This window comes from Zea mays, chromosome 10 (genome assembly GCF_902167145.1).
Source record: "Zea mays cultivar B73 chromosome 10, Zm-B73-REFERENCE-NAM-5.0, whole genome shotgun sequence".
Taxonomy (NCBI): domain Eukaryota; kingdom Viridiplantae; phylum Streptophyta; class Magnoliopsida; order Poales; family Poaceae; genus Zea; species Zea mays.
In genome coordinates this window covers 128,987,020-129,007,816 of record NC_050105.1, presented here as the reverse complement: position 1 = coordinate 129,007,816, position 20,797 = coordinate 128,987,020, and the positions used below count along the sequence as shown (strand labels likewise).

Sequence of the window (20,797 nt, the reverse complement as noted above, 5' to 3'; positions counted from 1 at the left end):
CGGTGATCGCCGTCTCCAAATCCTAGGGCACCACGGGGAGAGAGAGGTGGAAGAGGGAGAGGAGAGGTTGTTGCGCGGGAGATCCAAATGAGAGAGAGAGAGAGAGGATGGGGGCGCATGGGGGGGGGGGGGGGTTTGGGCGCCGGGGGCGCGCAGGCCAGGGCGGGCCGGGCCGGCTGAGCTGGGCTGGGCTAAGTTGGGCTGGGCCGAGCCACTTCGCGGATCGAAAACCCACGACGAGCGCGGACCACTAAACGAACTTAAAACGCGAATCAAAATCCGGAACGGAACGAGACGAACACTCAACATCAGACAAAGAAATGTGCTTCGGCATGATGCAACACCCATGACACTTAGGTTTTGGTTTATACATGACACGGACACATGCCATTATACTGGTTTGAAATTGGGAAGAAGGAGCAAACGGGGAAAGAGAAAAGAGAGTAACGCCCGAATTTGGTGAGAGAAAAGAAGAAAAAAATTCTACCCCCAAATTCAGGGCGTTACAGCTGGCCAGTTGAAATATGCAAACAGTAGGGAGACTATCGCCAGTAAATACACTTCTATTAGAGAATAGAACCGACAGTCAGGGAAGGCAGTGAAAAAGGAAATTTCATCAAACTCTGTATCTTTACTTGAAGAAAGAAGTTCTGAGCAGCGGTCCAATACTGGTATACCACCAACTGGTGTGTCTGCAACATGGGCCTCGATGAAGATAGGTTTTCTAAATTTCAAAGCTAATTTGGGCTCGAAGAAGTCTCTTCCTTTGCGCCAGGATCCAGGATTTGTTCTAAATTTTAGTGTCTCTTCACCTGAATCTCTTGATGACATATTCCAAAGGTTGAAACGGCGACCTGCAAATGTGCCTGTGGATTACCTTGATGACGATGACAACAACAACACACAAGATATGGATCTGCATTTCCAAGATCAATGAAATAGGTTGTGATATTCTTTTAGGTTCAGAATATGCATGCACAGAAAAACTAAAAGGATTGGTAGCATTAGACGCTCAAAGAAGATATAGAGGATGTATAGATCTGATGATGGTTTTGGTGTGATTCCTGGAATCTCAAGACGTCTGCCATATGAAAAAACTTCAAAATGGAAGTAAGATATGATGACAAGCTGACTGCCTTTGCAGAAAGGCTTGAGATTTTCCCACCAAGAAGGTTTGGGACTTCTACTTCACTATATGCAGGTAACATTGTTGACTTGCTGATTCTCTTACCTTTTTTGAATCTGTATTGGAGATGTTGATCTGTGATCGAAGCCAAAGGATGTAAATGTGTACCTAGGATTCCATGCAGTGGCGGCCCTGAGATATTAGAGGCTCGGGGCAAGGCTTAAATAGAGGCATATACAATTATTTTTTAATGTATAAAAATATTAATATAAGTACTTAAGAGCCATTTTAAAAACATTCATATCAATATAAACATTCGATAAAATTTTGTTGTTCTTTAATATTACCATTTTTAGTAGGAGATGAATTAAATTTAGGCTCATAATCATTCACACCATGTTATCTCGCGTTGTTGTCTGAGGCGTCTCGCCTCTCGTACCCTTGATAGTCACATTGGACATACAATCACGAGCTCTTACCTCTCATTTGAGCATTTAACTATTGCTTGTCACGTGCACCTGTTATTTTTCCATCACTATTTTGAACCAAATTTTAAGATACCGTAGCAACACACGGGCACACACCTAGTAATTCATATATAAGCAATAATTAAGTCTTCTCATATTAAGCAGCAACAAAACATTTCATAAATCGTTAACTAAGTTACTTATTTAAAATAGTCACAATTGTTTCTTAATTATTTTTGCGCGAAATAAAGAATAAACTAATTTTTTGGGTCAGGTGTGGGTCGTCCGCGGGTTGAAATAGCCCATACCGCACATGTAAATTTTTCGGGACGGATGTAGTGCCCACAAGTCAAAATCTTCACTCGTACTCGTACTCGCACTCATCAGATCGAGTACCCGTCGAATTTCAGTTTTACATGTTAAATTGCCATCCCTATATATGGCTTTCAATACGGCGACTTTAACTATCATCTGCTAAAGATAACCATAATTTGTGGCGAGTGGAATAGTTTCTCTTGTGAATTTCAAGAAATGCTATGCTTTTTATGGAAATTTTGAAACTTTGTAACTCTTCTTGGCTACTTGATCAAGAGTAGATTACACAAATACTTAGATACATGCGTATCTAGCGAGTAGTAATGTGAAAGCGCGAAGGCTGGTGGTACCAGACGAGTAGGGATGGCAACGGGTTTTAAACCCACGGATACAGAGATTATAAACCCGTACCCGCGAGATTAATGTTAAACCCGTACCCGTACCTGCTACCCGCGACAGATAGCGTGTGTTACCCAAACAAGCTACCTGCGGGTTTATGGCACCCGCAGGCACAATCATATAATAAATATTTATTAAGCTGGTAGCACATAATAATAAATATTTATTAAACTGGTAAAAACATGTACCGATCTTAGCCAAAAGTTTACGAGTTCCCTGACGTCTGTAGTCTTCTTTTATATCATTTGATTGGCTCCGTTCGCTCAAAGCTTTTGGGGTGGCACTAAATTGAGATGCATGTGCTCTACAGTCTACACGGATACACAATGCACACCAGTACACCACACATACGTAGGCATGGGCGCTCGATGCAAACTGTTTTAATAGCAGGGCACAGTGGAAATGTGTTTGCCGTTGCCAAGGGCCAAGGCCCATTAGCTAGCTACCAAAGGTCGTGAGGAGGGGACTGGGCGGACGCTTCGTGTTTCACGCTGAGGCCATGACGAGGGGGCTGTGTGCACGAGGCCATGAAGCCACAGAGAAAGTCGTCATATTATATATATACACACACGCGGGTATGTGGATTTGCGGGCACGAGTACAATATTTTCATACCCACGAAAAAAATTCGTCTGGTTGAGAATCAAACCTGTAACCATACCCACGGGTACAAACCCACACCCAAGCCCGCATCCTATAGAGTTTTTAACCGCGGTCACGCGGGTAAAATCATCCTGATTGGTTACTATGCCGCACTCGCGCAGGCTTGAGCGATGCATTGACCGCGCTTGAGCGCGTGTTTGGCTGCCTGCGTCTTCGTCCATGGCCCTGCATGCGTGTATGCAGTTCAGCCCATTTTTCACTGTCTTGCCTGCACGTCTGGAGATGTGGAAAATGAACTTCCCTGGAGGTCCAGGTCGGCTCGAGCGCGCGCCAGCCGGGGAACCAATCAGGCTGAACGTGTGTGTTGTCATCCCTAAAGACGAGAGTACATGCTCATAAATCAATGCAGTTAACAAAAAAAAAACACTAGGCCGAGCCCAGTGCGCGGCCCCCACACCCACACGACCGTTGGGCGCGCCGGTCCGGCCCACCTTTAAAAGCCCCCGCACCAGTCCACCACCGTGCGCGCACATCCATTCAGACATCCACCCACCAGAGCCGGTCGATCCGTTCGAAACGCTCCGGGAAAGATTCCACGACTTGGGACTTCTCACATTCCCACACCGCACTGTGCCACTGCCGCCGGCCCGCCGCACTAGCCGTTGCTTCTCCCTTCCCGTTCCCAAGGAGTTGTCCTCGCCGGCGGATCCGGGGCGCCGCTGCAAGAGGAGGAAGGAGGAGGAGAGGATACCAGAATGGCGTCGCGCTCGGCGTCCAAGGATATCATCACGCTGCGAGGCTCTGCCGCCATCGTCAGCGAGTTCTTCGGTACGCACGCGGCTCCCTGCCCCCTTTCCTGTTTAGTTTCTTTTTTCGCCCATCGGGTGCCTGACGAAATGCTTCGCTTCGCATCGGCAGGGTACGCGGCGAATAGGTACGGTACACTTTACAGTGCCCGGCAGACGGCGGCGGTGCCGGTCCATCCGGGATTAGATCGGTGAGGGAGGTTCGGGGTTTTGTATTGACTAATTGATTCGGTTCCGTTTTTTTCCCCCCATGGCTTAGCATCCTCTACAACCGCGCTGTGTACCCGGAGGAGAGCTTCAGCAAGGTGAAGAAGTACGGGCTTACCATGCTGCTCACGCAGGACGAGGGCGTGAAGAACTTCATCGCCAGCCTCACCTCCCAGCTCTCAGGTCGGTTTTCCTCACACCACTACCTGAGGCCGATCTCTCCTTCCTCGAGTGCTCGCGAATGTCTCTGAAAAACTCACTGTCGCAGAATGGCTGGAGGCCGGGAAGCTGCAGCGTATCGTGCTGGTCATAATGAGCAAAGCCACCAGCGAGGTGCTCGAGCGCTGGAACTTCAACATCGTCACCGACGCCGAGGTCGTCGAGAAGGGGTGCGCCACACACTATCTTATCCCCCATCTTCCTGCGCGCGACCCATAACCAATCCCAAGTAGACGCTGCGCATTGTGTCAGCCTGCCATGGCTTGACATTGATAGCGTCGTCTTCTGATGTTCGTCAGGGCCATCAAGGAGAAGAGCGACAAGGAGATCATGAGGGAGATCCAGGCCATCATGCGCCAGATCGCGTCTTGCATCACCTACCTCCCCTGCCTCGACGAGCCATGTAAGGGCCGCAACCGGCATCCAGTCGCTTCCTGTATTTTCGCCTTCCTTTTGGAAACCGGCGCTGCAAAGTCTGCAACTGCAACCGTGGCTGACTCTGGTCTCCTCTCCTCCCGAACTGGTCAGGCGTGTTCGACGTGCTGGCCTACACGGACACGGACGTCGACGCTCCGGGCACCTGGGTCGAGAGTGACGCCAAGCTCATCGACAACCCGCAGATGGTTAAGCTGCACTCCTTCGACACCAAGGTATAGCAGAGCCGCTCTATCTACTCGGTATCAGTATCACCGATCTGGTTCTCGATTCGGTTGCTAATTCACAGTTCCTGTGCTGGTGGAGTGGCAGATTCATAAGGTGGACACGCTGGTGTCGTACAAGAAGGACGAGTGGGACGAGGAGGAGTAGAGTTTGCACCAAAAGTTACCCTGCTGCTGCTAGAGCTTGGCGTGAAGGCTGTGTGAATCGTTCATTCACGTCTATCGTGTACTGCACTAATAGTATACTGCTACTTTGGGGGGAAGAAAAGTGTGAGACGCTCCTACCATTTAGAATTTCGAGATTGAAATGCCGGTTTTAATATAACATGAGTCAGCGCCTTTAAGATCTGGCTGCGAATGCTACAGTATTTTGTCTCTATATATTGCAGTAGATTATATATTGCAGTAGATTGCAGCTGCAGCAGTTCGAACAGCTGCAGCTGATAACAACTATCTTGCCGACTTGAATGTCAATGCCCTGGACACAAAGTGGAAATTGAGTAAACAAGTACAGTGTTGCAAGAGTACATTTGCTTCACTTGCCACATTCAGATTTACTGCAAGGAATGGTAGAACAAGCTCCAATTGCACATTTTTACAAGTACAATATTGCAGGGTACATTTGCTTCACTTGCCACATTTTACATTAGCTGGAGGATCATTCCACATTTTTACAAGGAATGGTAGAACAAGCTAGTTATCTGGAGGATCATTAGCTGCACACTCCAATTGCACGCGGCTACATTTTACATAAGCCTGAACCTGCATACTAGTCACAGAGGCGGCTCCGACATGAGTGTGAACTGAAGAAAAGATAAGTGGAGGCAAGTTTTGCTCCACAAATGCGAGAGGACCGCTCATATATCTGGAATCTGGATGGCCTTACTTAAATTTACACTAAATGGCACTGCTAGCAATTCCACTTCGACATGTCTGGCCAAAGTAGATGTTGCAAAATCAGTCACCAAGCGACCGCAGCCCCTGATACATCACACCAGGCCGGAGATCATCAAGGCTATCAACGTTTCTATAGCCTCCATACTCCCTGAGAAATGTCCAGCCACGCCGAGACAGGAAATCTCGAAAGTCCTCTTCAGTGTAAAATGTCTTGTCTTCTGGCGTCTGCATGCGGCTTGCATCACAGAGTTTGATTGTCATCCCTGAAAAAAAAGGATAACCCCCCAGACTTCAGTAGTTAAATGAAAAGCCTCTCAAGTGATAAAGGCCTATGGATTGTTTGTCTCCGTGTTTGGCCAAACAACAGTCAGAGAAAGCACTGTACTTTTGTAACTTCATGTACTAATCTCATCCACGCACACAAATTTTTATGAGTCTATACGCTCTACCATCCAGACGGAAAAGGAGTTTGAAATAATACGAACCGTTATTCACTAGTTGTCCATGTCAGTTTCTTTCTAATTTCCACATTTCCCTTCGTCCCTTAGACAAGGCATAACAACATCACTACATCCTATACAGACCTAGTTATTCATAGAGTAAAATTTCACACTACGACTAAGACGAGAGTTCACAAGTACCATCATCAAGATTAAGTGTGTATGTTCCAACTGGCATGTCTCTGTCCAAGGTTCGAACAACCTCATCTTCATCTTCAAGCCAGAAAGCGCGCCTTGTTCTTAGTCCAAATGCCGATTTGATGGCTTCCTTAATTGCTTCAGGAGTACCATCAATTCCAATCCTTTTAGTGTAATCACCCCACTTCACTAAAATGACTCTCCCACCAAAATTGCCACGGTTATCTCCACCTGTATGTATTTATGCAGAATTCCAATAGAAACGACAAATTAAATCAAATAATACTTGCACTAAACTAACCAGTTTTGCAAGTGGCTGCTGGAATTCAGTTTAGTATAATTTAAGTAGGAGAGCTATCCAATGTTAAGCACTTTGAAGGCTACAGAATCTTAAAATACGAATTACAATGGTGCACAGTACATGGTTTATCACCTCAGATGTAAAAGTTTGAATGAGAGCAGTTGGTACACAGAAAGCTAAAGCTCCCTGCCACCAGCCAATAACTATACTTATGGAGATCATAGGTAAAACTAAAATAATAAGATCTGAACTAAGGTTTGGTCAAAGTTGAAGAGTTCAAAACCTTTTGCTTCCATACGGTTTAACAGAACAGGGAGCTAAACTGAACTTAGCTCATACTCCCTCCGTTTCTTTTTAGTTGTCGCTGGATGGTTTAATTTTGCACTATCCAGCGACAACTAAAACGAAACGGAGGGAGTACACAACACAGTGAGATAGCAACAATTCAAATTATACCAATTTTAAGCACTGAGAAGTTAAAGGCCACCCATTCAGAGGTATTGATTTAACTTGTGTGTTGTGACATGTGCAGATTAATACCATCAGTAGAGGTGTCTCTCCAATTCCACGGGTTCACACCATTGGTTGCAACTGCATCAGCAGCCGTCAAGGGAAGCTGATGCCTGTCATCCTCCAAACGATCATCAATGCTCAGTATCGTTCTACCATTTGCTAGAATCATGAAAGGCTATAGTCAACAACAAATTTGCATAGTAACTATATGAATTAAATTAAGAAACAGGTCGTAGTTGTTACACATGTAGGAGCCCAGTACCTTCCACAGGACCAAAGGGAATGTTAGCGTCCTCAAAGCCTACATTGAATGCAGAGAATATTAGTCCATGAGGCATGAGCTAACAAAAAATACTGCAACCAAAAATCAAATAAAGCAAAGTCCAAATATTCAGCCACAAAGCGTGATAAAAGAAGTATTATTAGGAGCAGGTAGCTAAGACCAAAGTATGAAACCACACACCATATAACTCCTAAGGCTATTAGACATTTAGATACATGAACAACCACGGTCACCACACAGTAACTGAAACTCAGAAACGAAATCAACTGCATATTGCGTATAGGTCATGTTTTTCTCAAATTGCTCGATAAGCTTGAACAGTTTAACAGGCCTTATAATTTAGACACATGTAAATACCAATGGTCCACCATACCAAAAAATTGTTATCAAAATAGCTGATTTGTATACAAAACCCAAAGCTTTAAAAATTTTAAATCTCGGATGTGCAATTCATCACACCTCTAGTAATCATTTAATCTAGCAAAGCATGATATCTCTATAATAACAGAGAGTAAGAGACCAACCGTTATCTGTGGTGAACTGCAGGTAGGAATCAATCTTGCAATTTGATTTGGGGCTCTTCCCGGCACTACTGCCAACGCAGCCGGCGGTGCCGCTTCCCGTAGCCTTTCCGCGGCGCTTGAGCAGGTCGTCGATCTCCTTGTAGTACGCCATCTTGGCGTTGCCGTTCCCTCCAGAGCCAGAGCCGCCGCCGCTGTTCCGAGAGTGGCTGCGCGCCTTCTTGAACTCCTTGAGCAGGTTGCGCCACTTGTCGGTGCACATGGTCGGGGAGCGGTCGAACCCTTGGTCCCGCATCCGGGCGGAGATGGCCTCCCATAGGTGCTTGTTGGACTTGGAGGTGTTGAAGTGGGCGTCCATTTCCCGGCGCAGCGCGATGAGGCAAAGGGTCTCCTCACGGACCCATGTCTCTGCGCGCCTCTTTGGCGCCGATCCCACCGCTGCCGCGGCGCGGGAGGAGGAATCGTGGCCGCCGTCCTCGCCACTGCTCTCCGGGAGGAGGAGCGGCGGGGTGGGCACCGGCGGAGGCCCGGAGAGGAGCATGGCCGCGGCGGCGCGGGGAGGAGATAGGACGGAGGAGGCTGCCTGGTCCTGGTGGCGCTTGGGGTTTCGGAGTGGCAGTGTGCTGTGAGCCTGTGACCTGTGAGAGGGAGGCGAACTGTGGTGTGGTCATGTTCTGCGTCTGCGTTGAGGGGACTTGGAAGTTGGAACAGGCGATGGGGGCCGACGCTCGACGGGCCGGATCGGAACGATGGACCCGACCCGAGCAAAAATGGTCTATCCAGATAATGCGGTTTCGAAACACTATATACATCTAAAAATTCATTTATACAAATACTAATTAAGATATGCGTCATTTACGTGGGTTATACATGTCCTTAGACCTCATTCATTTGCGGGTTTGTTCAGGATTTAATCCTTTTTAATCTCTCTTAAACTACTCCAGACCGAACATTACCACCTGTTGGGGACTTGTTCTCAAATGCTATGAATTAAGAACAAGGCAACATAAAGTGTTAAACGTTAAATATCCTTCATCCAACGAGGCATTATTCCTTTGAGGATTAATGAACCTTGGACGAAGGCTGATGACAATACGATTACGAAGATTAAATCTTCGTAATTGTAGTTTAATGGATTGTATAAAATAACATAAAGTATAGAGTATCAAAGGTAAACGAATCATAAACGAACCACATTGCATTTACTCAGTATATTTAATTATTGAATACAGTTATACCTCTGCCTTGGCAAAGATTGGTTTCCGAATGATGCGGTTACAGATACAGGAATGCGTGAACAGTAGAGGAATACTGTTCACTATTTATAGGCACAGGGCGCAGCCTGTGAGAGATTACAAGTATGCCCCTTATGAAAGTTTACAACATTGACTCAGACCTTTATGGACTAAAAGGTCATTCTATCTTTAAGTCGGTTTGTAATACCGAAGCTTCATGAAGAGAAACCCTCGACCATCTTACACAAACAGCTTCAGCCGAAGGTTGCTTCTTCCTAAAAGACCTTCGGCGACGAAGCACAAGCCCAACAGTAGCCCCTTTCGCGGTGCTAGATCGTTTTTCGTAACGAGCTTGATCCGTGAAAAAAGTCTCTTTAAGCTTCGGAGCGCCGAAGGTCTAAAAAACACCTTCCCTGAGCTCGTTGTCGAGAAACGATTCAATTTCTCGGCGTGTAGCGGGCCCGCCTTTCAGAGTTACTGTTCGGTCTCTGTGGTCCACCGCGCAGCGAGTGCGAGCGGGTGTCCGCCTGGTGTAAAAATCCTGGCGCTTCGCCTTCTTACCTGCAGCACTATATAAAGAGACGAGTAGGTGTGAAGTTACCACAGCATTCATTGCTATTTGCACTGTTTTGCTGCCAAAATTTTTAACCGTCGCCGAAGCTTGTCTGTCGGAATCGAACGAAGCTCCAGTTTGATACCTGCTTCGGAGGAAGAAAGTATTAACGTTCCACAAGTTCATAATTAAATGGCCAGAGTGCGTTCTACTGCCAGGGTTGAGCGTGAGGGGGACGAGACTGAAGCTTCGGAGACTGTTCCCATCTCCGAAGCTATGCAACGATCCGGGCTGGTGATTTCGGAAAAAATCCCTCATGACGATGCAGATCAAGCAGAACAAACAATCGCTGAAGCAGAAGAAGAAGATATAGAGGAAACTGATTCTGAAGATGATTATCGCATTGCCATGCCAAGCAAACCCAGCCACTTGGACTTCGGGAAATCTACTGTTTCGAAAGCTGATCTGTCCAAGATGGTAAAATCGGGCTTTTTTACTGAAAATCAGAAGAAGCTATTGCGCTTCGGGGGAGAAGAGACTACCCCAAAGCCGGAGAAGGATGAAATTGTTATTTTCAAAAGCTTTCTAAAAGCTGGATTAAGGTTCCCCCTACATGGGATTATTGCAGAGGTACTGAAGAGGTTCGGTAATTATTTTCACCAGCTGACCCCCAACGCTATTGTTAGACTTATTGTTTATATCTGGGCACTCCGAAGCCAAGCAGTGGAACCATTTGCGGACAGCTTTTGCCGGGTTCACGAGTTGCATTATCAAACGAAGGCTAGAAGGGATGGACTGCACGACAATTTTGGTTGTTATAACTTCGCCTATCGGAAAACTACTAAGTTTCCTGTAATTAGCTACCGAAGCAAATGGGCAGCAGGCTGGAAATCTGAGTGGTTCTATGTCAAAGTTGATGACGATAAGGAAAAGCTTGTACAAAGTCCACTTGAATTAATCTTCGGAGAAACCCGACCTCGCTGCAACATGACACCCGAAGGTCCAACACAACAAGCAATGAGTGAATTTAGAATTGTTTCAGAGCATATCAGCACAAGGGACTTGGTTCAAGAGTTCTTAGCTTTCAAAGTTTTTCCGAGCTTAAAAGAATGGGAAATGCCGAAGCTACAAGGGGAGAAGAAAGAAGGTGAACTTGTACGTTTACCTTACTACTTCAAATTTAAGAAATACTTTAAAGCACCTTGCCAAGAGTGGTTGGAAACGATTGAAGCGATGTGCAATGAAATACTTGGCAATTATTCTAAAAAAGAAGATCAGTTGATGACCGCAGCCTTCGGTACCCGTCCGAAGCGAAGGCTAAATCGAGTGTTGGACGCCTTGGGCTTCGATTATCCTGATTATGAAAATCTGAACAAAGGTGTTGGGGGCCAAAAAAGAAAAAGGATAACTGAGGCCATGAATGAAGAAAAAGAACCAGTAAAGAAGAAAATTCCGAAGAAGAGGAAAACTTCTTCTCCGAAGCAACAAATATCCGAAGCAGAAGAAACCCCCACATCACCTTCTGCAGCTGTCATTGAGGAAATTCTGAAGGTAATGACTGAATCCTTACCTGCGAAGCTAAGTCCACTGGGCCCTCAACTGACAAAGTTTTTTCAGAAGGACAAGGAGCCCGAAAAATCGAAGAAAACAATCAAGGCAAAGAAACAAAGAATTATTACCGTGACTGAGGTAATCGACAAGACGCCGCCAAGAGCTTCAGCTGAGAAAACACCAGCGGCCGCAGAGGAGACAGATATTGAAATTGCACCTTCGGAGGCCGCAGCTGCCGAAGCTGCCTCAGCTGAAGGTTTGAACCTGGAGAGCACAATTGAACACATTGACCAAATACTGCTAGACATGGCTGCGGAAGAAGCTACCACCGCCGCCGAAGAGGCCGTGACCGCAGCGTCAGGGAAAGGAAAAGAAATTGCTGATGAAGCTTCAGAGAACGAGAGCTTCATGTTTCAGAATTTAGTTGGAGAACATCTATCAAAAGCTGAAATAGAAGAGCTTAGAGAGTATGCCAAATCCTGTGGATACAAACCTGGGGCACTCCTCTTCGGAGGCGTTGATGATGAGAAATTAGATTGTATTCGAGATCAAACAGGAGCCAAAATTATCAGTACTCTGTCCAAAAGTATCGGCTTCCCGAAGCTAGAAACAGACATCAGCCGCTACCGACGACAACATGTCGTTGGTAGTTTATTTTATTCCAACTTCAAGGTGAACCACTTGTCCCTTTACTGTTTCTAATAATAAAACATGTCTGGCGAAGATTGTTTTCGTGCAGAGTATGTTGTTGAGCAAAGCCTTGCAAATGCAGCAAGATTTTGAAGATAAGAAGCACGAAGTTATGATTGAAAATTTAGAAAGCAGAATAAAGGAGCAATCAGATGCTATTGAGAAAAAGAACTTTGAGCTCCAGGCAGCCGAAGGTTCATTGGCAGAAGCTGAAGCAAAAATAACAGAACTAAACACGAAGCTTCTCCGCCAGTCTGAACAGTTCGAGCGAGAAAAGCTAGAGCTTAATGCAAGACTTGAAGCCGAAGCTCAACAAAATTCAGATTTGAGAAAACTATTGACAAGCCTTCAAGAAAAATGTCTGGAATTTAGCAACAAATGCATTCAACGCTTAAGAAAGATTTTTTACTCAGTTGGAGCTAGTAGTGAAAAATTCACCCCCTCAGCTGAAGATCTACCGAAAACCTTCGAACATATTGAGGGGGAGATTGACGAGCTCGACGAAGTCGTAGCTGGGCACGGTGACTTCTGTGCCTGGGTGGCTTCCCGAGGCACTGCTGCAGCTTTCCTGAAGGCTGGCTGCGATCATGCAAAGATTGTCAATAGGCCAAATTTCACTTTATCACCATCAATCCTGGATGACATTCCTGATCTCGCCCGGAGTATCTCGAATAGATTTGTAAAAATGATATGGACAAAGGGTGGGCGAGAAAAGGCTGGAGACGAAGCTCGTAGCCACCTTGAACCAGTAAGAAACCATACCTTATGCTTACCTCTTCCTGTAAGCTTGATTTTGACTTACAACGACCTTAATCTTATAGGATGACGAAGCCGAAGCCGAAGCTCAAAAATGACGCCGAAGCCGAAGCTCCTTGGAGATTAGATAGTAGACTGTAGACAGTACTTGAGAAACTTTTGAGATAACTTTTGTAAATGTAACTAAAACTTTTGAGATAACTTCTGTTCATACCTTGTTATATATCCTTATCCTTCCATTGAGAAATGCTTTGATGTGGTCGAAATTTTCTTTTTGAGCCGAAGGCGAAAAAACACCTTCCCTTCTTTTCGTACGCAGCAAAGCATAGAAAACAACATTTTTCCTTTTTTTTTCGAAGCTCCCCTTTTTGTACACGAAGCTCTTTCTTCCCCTTCTTTTTCCTCTTTTTGCCGAAGCAACCATTTATGCCATGAAAATGATTATCCTACATATGCCTAGATGAATGTTTATGAATGCAAATGCTATGATGTAATGCGATGTGCAAATGAATGGCCAAACACGTATCCGAAGCCATATTCATAGCCATTATTTTCTTAAAAACAATCGCACCTCAGCTCTGCATTCCCTTAGGAACGACTTTGGAGCTTCTTCGCCTTTACTTTTGGCGGAATCAGCGTTGACTTTTCGCTGTAAGCTCTGCATTCCCTTAGGAACGACTTTGGAGCTTCTTCGCCTTTACTTTTGGCGGAATCAGCGTTGACTTTTCGCTGTAAGCTCTGCATTCCCTTAGGAACGACTTTGGAGCTTCTTCGCCTTTACTTTTGGCAGAATCAGCGTTGACTTTTCGCTGTAAGCTCTGCATTCCCTTAGGAACGACTTTGGAGCTTCTTCGCCTTTACTTTTGGCAGAATCAGCGTTGACTTTTCGCTGTAAGCTCTGCATTCCCTTAGGAACGACTTTGGAGCTTCTTCGCCTTTACTTTTTGGCACTCGATGGTGCGTTCTCAGCTTTTACATTTACATTCCATGGGGGATTTTGCTCTTATAGAACTAAAAAAGGAAATTACATGTGCTGGCCCCATTAAAAACCTTTCTCCCCCTTCGGAAAGGAAAAGGGTGCCATGAAAGAAAAATATGAAAAATTACATCGAGTTATACATAATATCGCCGAAGCTCATCCGCATTCCAAGACCTAGGAACGTCGTTGCCGTCCATATCCTTCAGTCTGTATGAACCGGGTCTTGACGAAGATGCTACTAAGAAAGGTCCATCCCATTTTAACTGCAACTTGCCCACTGTTTCTGGGTTGGCCACTCTCCGAAGCACCAAGTGTCCTGGCTCAATATTCTTTAACCGAACCTTTCTATCTCGCCATTTAATTGTTTCGGCTTGATATTTATTAATGTTCTCCACGGCTTGCAGCCTGATCCCTTCTAAAGCATCTTTTTCCACAGAATAAGCAACTTCGGAACCTGATTCTGCCGAAGCTATTACCCTTATTGATCCGGTTTTAGCTTCCTCCGGAGTTATTGCTTCGTCACCGAATAATAACTTGAATGGAGTAAAACCTGTAGACCTTGATATTGTTGTATTGTGGCTCCACACCACTTTGGTTAACTGATCTGGCCATTTTCCCCTGGGTTGATTGAAGATTAACTTCATTATTCCTGTCATTATGATGCCATTGGCTCTTTCAACGAGTCCATTTGACTCCGGATGTCTGACTGATGCAAAATGGATCTTCGTACCAATTTGATCACAGAAATCCCTAAAAGCTTCGGAGTCAAACTGTGTTCCATTATCCACAGTAATAGCCTTTGGTACCCCGAACCGACAAACAATATTTTGCCAAAAAAACTTTTGGACGGTGGCCGAAGTTATTGTGGCTAAAGGCTTTGCCTCAATCCATTTAGAAAAATACTCCACCGCCACTACAACATATCTTAGGTTCCCTTGGGCCGGTGGTAACGGACCTAACAAATCAAGGCCCCACCTTTGCAATGGCCAAACGGGTTGTATGAGCTGTGTTAAAGACGAAGGTTGTTTTTGATCTCGTGCACATCTCTGACAACCTTCGCACTTTTGAACTAATTCCGCTGCATCCGTAGCTGCCTTCGGCCAATAAAATCCTTGGCGGAAAATTTTTCCAAGTAACGGCCTAGACCCAATGTGAGATCCACACAGGCCTGCATGTATCTCTTTCATCAACTCTATACCTTCGGTTCTGGATAAACACTTGAGTAGCGGAGCACAAACTCCATGCTTGTACAACTCCCCTTCTATCATGACATATGGACGAGCTCTTGCCTCTATCCTCCTGTTATAAGCTTCGTCATCTGAAAGGAATTTTCCCTGAAGATAAGAGATGATCTCAGTTCTCCAATCTTCGCTATACACAGGAGATATACTGAGGACTGCCCTTTCAAGAAGTTCCACCGAAGGTGCTTTTATTGTTTCGAAGAATACATCCGAAGGTAAAGGCAGCTGTCACACCCGGTTTTAGAAGGCAAACCGAATGCGAACCATGTACGTGCCAGGATCAGTTATTCACGTACACAGCAGTTACATAATATGGACATCATCACACAGTGCTCAAAATAGTATTAAAAAGGGAAATAGTCGATTACATTATACGTCTGAGACGTCCATATAGTTCTTACAATAAATCAAAGTGCGGAAAAGAAACGTAGATAAACGCGGCCTTCACAGGCAGCCGACTGGGGGTTGCCGCTAACCCACACCTAGAACTCGTCGTAGTCTTGGAACTCCTGGAAGTCTCCTTCCACAGCTTCATCTTCGCCTGAGCAGTGGTTGCAATGCTGACAACCTGGGGGGGTTTGGTGTGTAGAGCAAGGGTGAGTACACATCAACATACTCAGCAAGTATCCTGTTTGGCTGTAGTGGACTAGCTTTATGTGGGGATAAGTCAAGCAGTTGCTTTTAGTTGGTCAGATTATTACTTACTAGTAGAAAGCCAAGTTTTAACATTAACCCAAGTTATTAGCCCAATGTATCCTTTCCAAACGGAAAGAATACCACTTACCAATACCATACTCGTAATCAGAACCATCAATCTCATTGTCACCTGTACCGAAGTATCTCTGATCAAGTATCACTAATCTCTGGAGCTCCCTTGGCCGCTCATAACCGCGAGCACGGCTGATATATCAGTTTTCAAACACTCTGCAGAGGTTGTGCACTTTACCCACAAGCCGTGATTCCCTCTCTGGCCCGGGCTTGCAAGACCCTTATTCACTCCCGAGGTGAATGGCCAGGGATTCACTACGAAGCCTTTACAAAGATTCCCCGGGGCTGTAGCCACCCGTTAGGTTTCCTAAATGTACCGCACTCCTCCCCAAGGGACAAATCAACCTTGGCAGAGCGAGCCGCATACACCGAGCCCCATTGACGGCACGACGGCGAAGCGAACTACACCCCAGATCCTCTAATTATTCAGCTAAGGGCACCCCATTCCACCCTCATGGTTGCACTGTTTTCCTGGGCGGTCATCCATAGAACAGGTCCTTACGGAGAGGCACTCGAGAAACCGCTCGAGTCCCCTTAAATGCCACAAGTATAATCATAAATAAGAACGGGAAAACAACGTATCATAGATAACCACATCATGTTCATTGATTAAAGTTGAGCAATAGCATCAAACTAAGCAGTAATAATCCGACCCCAAATAGGTAAACAAGGACATGGATAACAAAAAGCTAGTCAATCCTTAGGTATAAGTGTGTAATGCGGGAGGTGAATTAAAGAATGATTAGGACAGAGATAGGTCAAAGGACACTTGCCTCCACCAACCGACTGCTGCTCAGGGGCTTCTCCTGCGAATTCCTCGGGCTCTTCGACCGGATCGTTCTCTATGCGATTGCAAACATACATACATCCATCCACATTTAATACAAAAGAACAGTACACCATACAAGGGAACAAATAAAGTGAGTATGCATCTAGTATGACATTCGATATCGCATTTGTTATGGTTAGAAAGAAACGGGAAAAGGGTCTCGCAGGGGGTTAAAGTTTATGCACTAATGATTAGTTAAATTATGCACTCTAGTTTCAATAGGTTCCTAGCAAAAGAATTCTGTTATATGCACTAGTGGGAACCTAATCATTTTAAGTTGATCAACATTGCACGAGATAAACAATTAACTACATGAATCAACTAGTATAACGGAATTTTAAATTAAACTTCCTATTTCAATGGCATGAACAATGATTAGCCTACCTAAAATAAAATAGCTATGAGCACAGAAAGTAAATAAAATAAAATAAAAAATAAAAAAAATAAAAAACACAGAGGGGGGGGGGGTGAACCGGCCCTGCGCAGGGGGCGCGGCTGAGCCGGGGACGCGCGGGGGGGGGGGGCGGCCGGGCTGGCCAGGGCGGCCGAGCCGGCCGAGCGGCCAGGGGGCGCGGCCAGGCGGTGGCCGAGGAGAGAGGAGGGGGAGGGGGGAGGGAGGGGGGAGAGAGGGAGGAGGGGGGGCTCACCGGCGAGGGGCGGCCGACGGCGAGGGCGGCGGCCGGCGCTAGGGCAGGGGGCAGGTAGGGGCGGCGGCTAGGGAGAGAATGAGAGAGGGAAAATGAGAGGGAGAGGGAGAGGGTTTGGGGAAAAAGGGGAGGTGGGGGGGGCGGTTGGGCCTGCCAAGGCCCAAGAGGGGGCGCCAGGGGCGGCTGGGCCGGCCGGGGTCGGCCCACGGCGCGGGAGAGAGAGAAAAAGAGGAGAGAGAAAGAGAGAGAAAAAAAAGAAAGAAAAGATCTTCTTCTCATTTTCGAAATCCGATCTTTCTACATGAATGCATTTGCACTTTCAAAGCAATCAAAAGAAATGCAAGGTTCGGCATGGTGCATCAAACAACATAAAGTATTTAGGGTTTTTCTTACACGGGAAATTCAAACCGAATCCCGCTAGAACTTTGGAAAAGGTCAAGGTTTAGCGAGGGAAAAAAGAAAAAGAAAAGGTAACGCCCGAATTTTGGCGAGTAAAGAAAAGAAAAAAAAATTCAACTGCAAAATTCGAGGCGTTACAAACCTATCCCCCTTAAAAGAATCTCGCCCTCGAGATTCAGGGCTGGCTAGCAAAGAGCTCTGGGTACTTGGCCACTAGATCATCTTCACGCTCCCAGGTTGCTTCTTCCTCAGAGTGGTGATTCCATCTGACTTTGCACATTCTGATGGTCTTCCTTCGGGTGACTCTGTCTGCAATCTCAAGGATCTGAGCTGGCTTCTCAACATAGGTCAAGTCCTCCTGGACCTCAAGACCTTCCACTGGCAACTGCTCTTCTGGCACACGCAAGCACTTCTTCAACTGAGACACATGAAAGACATTATGCACAGCAGACAAATTCTCTGGCAGGCTGAGCTGATAAGCCACTTCTCCACGCTTTGAGAGGATCTGGTACGGACCAATGTAGCGGGGTGCTAGCTTGCCTTTCACTCCGAATCTTCTGACTCCTCTGATCGGTGACACTTTCAGATATACAAAGTCTCCGACTTCAAAACTCAGCTCTCTTCTTCTTGTGTCTGCATAGCTTCGCTGCCTCGATTGCGCTATCTTCAGATTCTCTCGGACCATCTTGATGTTCTCTTCGGCTTCAAGCAAAATGTCTGGCCCAAACACTTGCTTTTCTCCAGGCTGATCCCATTGCAACGGAGTTCTACAACTCCTTCCATAAAGCGCCTGAAACGGTGACATCTTCAAACTGGCCTGGTAACTGTTGTTATAGGAAAACTCTGCATAAGGCAATTGCTTGTCCCATCCGGACTGATCTTGCAACGCACAGGCTCTCAACATATCTTCGAGAATTTGATTGGTCCTTTCAGTCTGGCCATCTGTCTGCGGGTGATAAGCTGAACTGAAATTCAGATGTGTGCCCAAGGCTTCATGCAACTGCTGCCAGAAATGAGAGGTGAACTGCGTTCCTCTGTCTGACACTATCTTCTTTGGCACACCATGAAGACAAACGATCCGAGACATATACAACTCTGCCAATACTGCACTGTTGTAGCTGGTCTTGACAGGTATGAAGTGGGCTGACTTGGTCAAACGGTCCACCACTACCCAAATAGAATCGTAGCCGGCTCGAGTGCAAGGCAATCCGACTATGAAATCCATACCAATTTCATCCCATTTCCACTGAGGGATCTGCAACGGTTGCAACAATCCAGCTGGTCTCTGGTGCTCTGCCTTAATTCTTCGACAACTATCGCACTTAGCCACATGCTCTGTGATTTCCCTCTTCATTCCGTACCACCAGAATTTCTTCTTCAGATCCTGATACATCTTCTCACTACCAGGGTGAATCGAATAAGCTGTCTCATGAGCTTCCTTGAGGATCAACTCTCGAATAGACTGGACATTGGGAACACATAAGCGGTCTTTGAACCATATCACGCCTTCAGCATCTTCTCGAAAATCTTTGCCTCTGCCGTCTAGAATCAATCGCCGAATCTCACTGATCTTTTCATCATTCTTCTGCGCTTCTTTGATTTCTCGCTCCAAGGTAGGTTCCAATTCAACTGTGACTCCTCGCGAATTGTTCAGAAACCCGAGACTCAACCTGTTGAACTCCTTGGCCAACTCATAAGGCATCGGGCGAGCGACCATCAGATTGACTTGACTCTTTCTGCTCAAAGCATCTGCCACTACGTTTGCTTTGCCTGGATGGTAATGAATCTCCAACTCATAGTCTTTGATCAGCTCTAACCATCTTCGTTGCCTCATGTTCAGCTCTGTCTGAGTGAATATGTACTTCAGACTCTTGTGATCTGTGTAAACATCGCATTTCTGTCCATACAGATAGTGCCTCCATGTCTTCAGTGCGTGAACCACTGCTGCCAACTCTAGATCATGGATTGGGTAGTTCTTCTCATGAACCTTCAGCTGTCGGGACGAGTAAGCCACAACTCTTCCCTCTTGCATCAACACGCATCCCAAACCTGTGTAACAAGCATCGCAATACACCGAGAAGGGCTTGTGCACATCAGGCAAGATTAGGACAGACGATGTAGTCAACTTCTCTTTCAGCGCTTCAAAGGCCTCTTGACATTTCTGGGTCCATTTGAACTCAACCTTGTTGCCTAGCAACGCTGTCATTGGCTTCGCAATCTTCGAAAACCCTTCAATGAATCGCCGATAGTATCCGGCCATTCCAATGAAGCTCTTGATTCCTCGAGCATCCGTTGGCGCTTTCCAGTTCAGAATGTCTGCCACTTTCTTCGGATCCACAGCCAATCCTTCCTTGTTGATTATGTGACCCAAGAACAGGACTTCGCTGATCCAGAACTCACACTTGCTCAACTTTGCATACAACTGGTGCTCTCGCAATCTCTGCAACACCATCCTCAAATGATCTGCATGCTCTTCTTCGCTTTGAGAGTAAATCAGAATGTCATCAATGAATACCACCACAAACTTATCAAGGTAATCCATGAATACACTGTTCATCAGATTCATGAAGAACGCTGGTGCATTGGTCAAACCAAAAGACATCACTGTGAACTCATACAAACCATACTTGGTAATGAATGCCGTCTTCGGAATGTCCGAAGGTCGGATCCTGAGCTGATGATAACCTGACCTCAGATCAATCTTGGAGAACACACTGGCTCCTCTCAACTGGTCGAACAAATCTTCTATTCTGGGCAAGGGATACTTGTTCTTGATCGTGACCTCATTCAAAGCTCGATAATCGATGCACATCCTCTTGGTGCCATCTTTCTTTTCCACAAACAAGACAGGGGCGGCCCAAGGCGAGGTGCTTGGCCGGATGTAACCTTTCTCTGACAGCTCATCAATTTGCTTCTTAAGTTCATCCAACTCTGGTCCAGATATTTTGTAAGCTCTCTTAAAGATGGGGGCGGTTCCAGGAAGAAGCTCTATAGCGAATTCAACTTTCCGCTTTGGTGGCATACCCGGTAAATCCTTTGGAAACACATCTGGGAACTCAGACACAACCTTGATACTCTCAATTGGGTCTGCTTCACCGCTATCGACAGCAAGCTGATAACAACTTCCTTTCTTTGGCTCAGGCGGGACTAACTCGGTCACCACTTCCTCTCCTAGTGGAGACACCAACTTGATTGT

General features: G+C 46.0%; 2 protein-coding genes across 2 annotated transcripts; one reads left to right on the top strand and one right to left on the bottom strand.

Moving 5' to 3' along the window:
• The first annotated feature begins 3,347 nt into the window (after positions 1 to 3,347).
• On the top strand, positions 3,348 to 5,120 carry LOC542621 (cell cycle checkpoint protein MAD2 homolog). The gene is made up of 7 exons (NM_001112148.2): positions 3,348 to 3,737; positions 3,828 to 3,843; positions 3,975 to 4,105; positions 4,191 to 4,311; positions 4,441 to 4,544; positions 4,670 to 4,791; positions 4,889 to 5,120. Exons 1-7 carry the CDS (start codon positions 3,665 to 3,667, stop codon positions 4,946 to 4,948), a joined length of 627 nt encoding a protein of 208 aa, NP_001105618.1. The 5' UTR covers positions 3,348 to 3,664; the 3' UTR covers positions 4,949 to 5,120.
• Positions 5,121 to 5,377: 257 nt separating this feature from the next.
• LOC100280076 (uncharacterized) lies at positions 5,378 to 8,655 on the bottom strand. The gene is made up of 5 exons (NM_001153016.1): positions 7,957 to 8,655; positions 7,412 to 7,450; positions 7,177 to 7,308; positions 6,339 to 6,566; positions 5,378 to 5,960 (listed from the first exon to the last, which is right to left on the bottom strand). The coding sequence occupies exons 1-5, from the start codon at positions 8,492 to 8,494 to the stop codon at positions 5,758 to 5,760; spliced, it is 1,140 nt and encodes a 379-aa protein (NP_001146488.1). The 5' UTR covers positions 8,495 to 8,655; the 3' UTR covers positions 5,378 to 5,757.
• Positions 8,656 to 20,797: the final 12,142 nt, after the last annotated feature.